The sequence below is a fragment of the Priapulus caudatus genome, unplaced genomic scaffold (assembly GCF_000485595.1).
Source record: "Priapulus caudatus unplaced genomic scaffold, Priapulus_caudatus-5.0.1 Scaffold738, whole genome shotgun sequence".
Taxonomy (NCBI): Eukaryota; Metazoa; Priapulida; class Priapulimorpha; order Priapulimorphida; family Priapulidae; genus Priapulus; species Priapulus caudatus.
This window is the reverse complement of record NW_014577799.1, coordinates 69481-72918: the sequence shown is the minus strand read 5'-3', so window position 1 is coordinate 72918 and position 3438 is coordinate 69481. Positions and strand designations below refer to the sequence as shown.

General features: G+C 44.8%; 1 protein-coding gene across 1 annotated transcript in view; it reads left to right on the top strand.

Annotated features, from left to right (window-relative positions):
• Positions 1-826: 826 nt before the first annotated feature.
• LOC106813194 (adenylate cyclase type 3-like) overlaps positions 827-3438 on the top strand; it is a 22366-nt gene continuing 19754 nt past the window's right edge. The window contains exon 1 of the mRNA XM_014817261.1: positions 827-1062. Within this exon, the coding sequence (XP_014672747.1) occupies positions 827-1062 (236 nt within the window). The remainder of the gene's footprint in view (positions 1063-3438) is intronic.

Below are 3438 nucleotides of genomic sequence, written 5' to 3'. Positions count from 1 at the left end.
GATTAACTCGTCCCGCTCCTCCTCCCTCCTCTACCTCCTCCCCCTCCTTCTCCGCCACTTTCTCCCCCTCCTCTACCTCCTCCGTCTTCTCCCACCATCCTCTACCTACTCCCTCTTCTACCTCCTCCACCTTCTCCCACCATCCTCGACCTCCTCCCTCTTCTACCTTCTCCTCCTCCACTACCTCTTTTCTCCCATATCTCCCAACTCCCCCTCACCTCCACCACATTCTCTCCCTCTACCTTCTCCTTCCTCTACCTCCTCCCCCTCCTCCCCCACTACCTTCTACCCTCCTCCTCGACCTCCTTCCTGTACCCCTTTTCTACCTCCTTCATGTCTCTCTTTTTCTACCTCCTTTCCTTCTCCCCCTCCTCCTTCTCCACTACCTTTTCCCTCGTCCTCTACCTCTTCTACCTCTACCCATTCTCCCCTCCTCCTCCCTCACTACCTTCTCCCTTGTCCTCTACCTTCTCTCCTTCCTCCTGTACCACTTTCTCCTCTCCTCATATACCTCGTCCTTCTAAAACTGTGAAACTCTCGTGACTCTGAATCGCATTATTCGATTCGTGAATCGAAGCATTCGATCCGTGAATCACATTATTCGATCTGAGAATCGAAGCATTCGATCCGTGAATGTTATATATGATATAATCAACCATAAAACAAAAAATAGAATTATGAAACAAAATACATGCCATATTGCGGTTATCTCGTGACGCAGGTAGCGTGTGACGACCCGCCATCTTACAGCGGCAACCTTACGGGCCGCTCTCCGACGTATCTACCGGGCGACGGTAACCAGTGCCTGTACCCGGAGTATCTCACGATGGGCGTTCTCATGGTGCTGCTGTCCATCTCGCTGCTCATCCAGATCAGCCACGTCACGAAGACGGTGCTGATGGTGGTGATCACCGTGTCGCAGTGCCTTGTCAACCTACTCACGGTCGCCGCCGTCTACGACGAGCACGACAGGAACCTGATCATCAAGCAAGCATCGTACGTTGCCAACGTCAGCCTTACCACGCCGCCGTCGCCGCCGCCGCTGCCACTACTCACCACGTCGTGAGATAACGTCTTGTTGTTGTTGTTGTTGTTGTTGTTGTTGATGTTGTCGTCGTTGTCGTTGTTGTTTCGTAATTCCTTGGTGTCTTGCTCAGTAAAATCTGTCGAATTTACGTTGTCACACTGTGTGACATGACTATGTTGTGTCACATATGTCTGCTGTGTGACATGCATGTCCGCGTGACATGTACTTGTTGCAGCACATCTTTACGCTGTATGAAATGCATGTCCATATAATATTTCCTTATTGTGTCACACTTTTATGCCATGTGACGTGACCATGTGGTGTCACATCATTGTGATGTGTGGCGTGAACATGTGGTGTCACATCTTTGTGCTGTGTGGCGTGGCCATGAGGTGTCACATCTTTATGTTATGTAACGTGATCATGTGCTGTCACATCTTTGTGCTGCGTGGCGTGGCCATGTGGTGTCACATCTTTGTGCTGTGTGACGAGACCTATTTGTATTCTCTGTGACACGCACGTCTATGCGGTACTTGCTGCATCTCATCTTTACAGTGTATGGTATGCTACACCTCATCATTATGCTGTGCGGTATTTCCATGCAATGCTTCATATTTCTGTCGTGATGTATGCCGTGATATACATCAATATCGAATCGCATACTCACGCTGTGTCTAAAGCGCGTGTTGTCTGACATGGGCCTGTTAATTGATGTATTTATGCAGATAATCCTGGTTACTAGGTAACTAACAATACACAGTGTGTTGTATGTTTAGGCATTTGACAATACACTGTGTATTGTTAGCGAGCTTTCAACAATACACGGTGTATTGTTGAACACCTTCTAACAATACACTGTGTATTGTAGTAGGTACCTATGAGCTTTCAACAATACACTGTTCCTAATCCTAACCCTAACCCTAATCCTAACCCTAACCCTAACCCTAACCCTAACCTTAACCCTAATCCTGACCCTAACCCTAATCCTAACACTATTCTAACACTAGTGCTGCCACGTTGCGGTCACCTCCCTCCACGCCCGGGGGATAGCATTACCCAACGAGTATACTCGTGTTTCGCGTTGAACGTGTTAAGTACGGCAGCTAAACCAATCATATTTGTTATTACTTCCATATAAATCTGCGCGATTTAGAACTGTATCGTTCATTAGACTAAATATTATCATGCATAAATACGCATATAGAAATAAATAAATGGATGAAAATAAATAAATAAATAAATAAAAAAATAAAAAAGTAAACCAATGCCCAACAAATTCTAAACGAATAAAGAAACAATATATAAAGTATCTTGTCCGTGCCGAGCCCACGCTATCCTGTGAGTCTGCGTGTGCGTGTGCGTGTGCGTGTGCGTGGATGGATGGATGGATGGATGGATGGGTGGGTGGATGGATGTATGGATGGATGTATGGATGGATGGATGGATGGATGGATGGATGGATAGGTGGGTGGGTGGATGGATGGATGGATGGGTGGGTGGATGGATGGATGGATGGGTGGATGGATGGATGGATGGATGGATAGATGGATGGATGCATACATGCATGCATGTATGTATGGATGGATGGATAGATAGATATAATTTACGATTTGCCTGTATGATCGTTTTCAGATATTACCGACGTGGACAGTTGGTGTTGCTATCTGGGCGGAAGTCACCCCTTGGTTCAGGACCATCTGGTGTTCGGCCACCATTTTCATCGTGGTCACGCCCAATTTCCTCGAATCTGTAAGTTAGCCATGAAGCATACAAATGAAACGTGGATACTAAATTGAAATAATTTATATTATCGTTATTAATATTATTATTTATTCATTTTTTGTATATTTTTGTATTCTTGTTATTGTTATATAATCATCATAAGCACCATTATTATTATTTTATTATTATTATCATTATTATTATTACCTTTAATATGGATGTTTTTGTTCCTTAACGCGGCCTAATGTGGATTTCTCACACACTGTTCTGTACAAATATAACTCAATGCTATTTCAAATATAATCTGTGCTACATATGAAGAGCTTATTTTCAAAACTGCCTATGTCCATTTTTTTCAAAAATGAGTTTAAACGACCAATGTATAGTATCTGAACGTAGGTACCGTGTAGAGTACGTTTTTTTTCTTAAAAAACAGCCTACATCATGCTTAAAAGACCAGTTGACAATGGGTAGTTTTGAACAATGTTTATGTTCAAAACACCACACCGGCAAACCACCGCGAAAATGGCACACACTCGTTTTGTGTCTAGTCAACTTTGATTAACTCGTCCCGCTCCTCCTCCCTCCTCTACCTCCTCCCCCTCCTTCTCCGCCACTTTCTCCCCCTCCTCTCCCTCCTCCGTCTTCTCCCACCATCCTCTCCCTCCTCCCCCTTCTCCAACCATTCT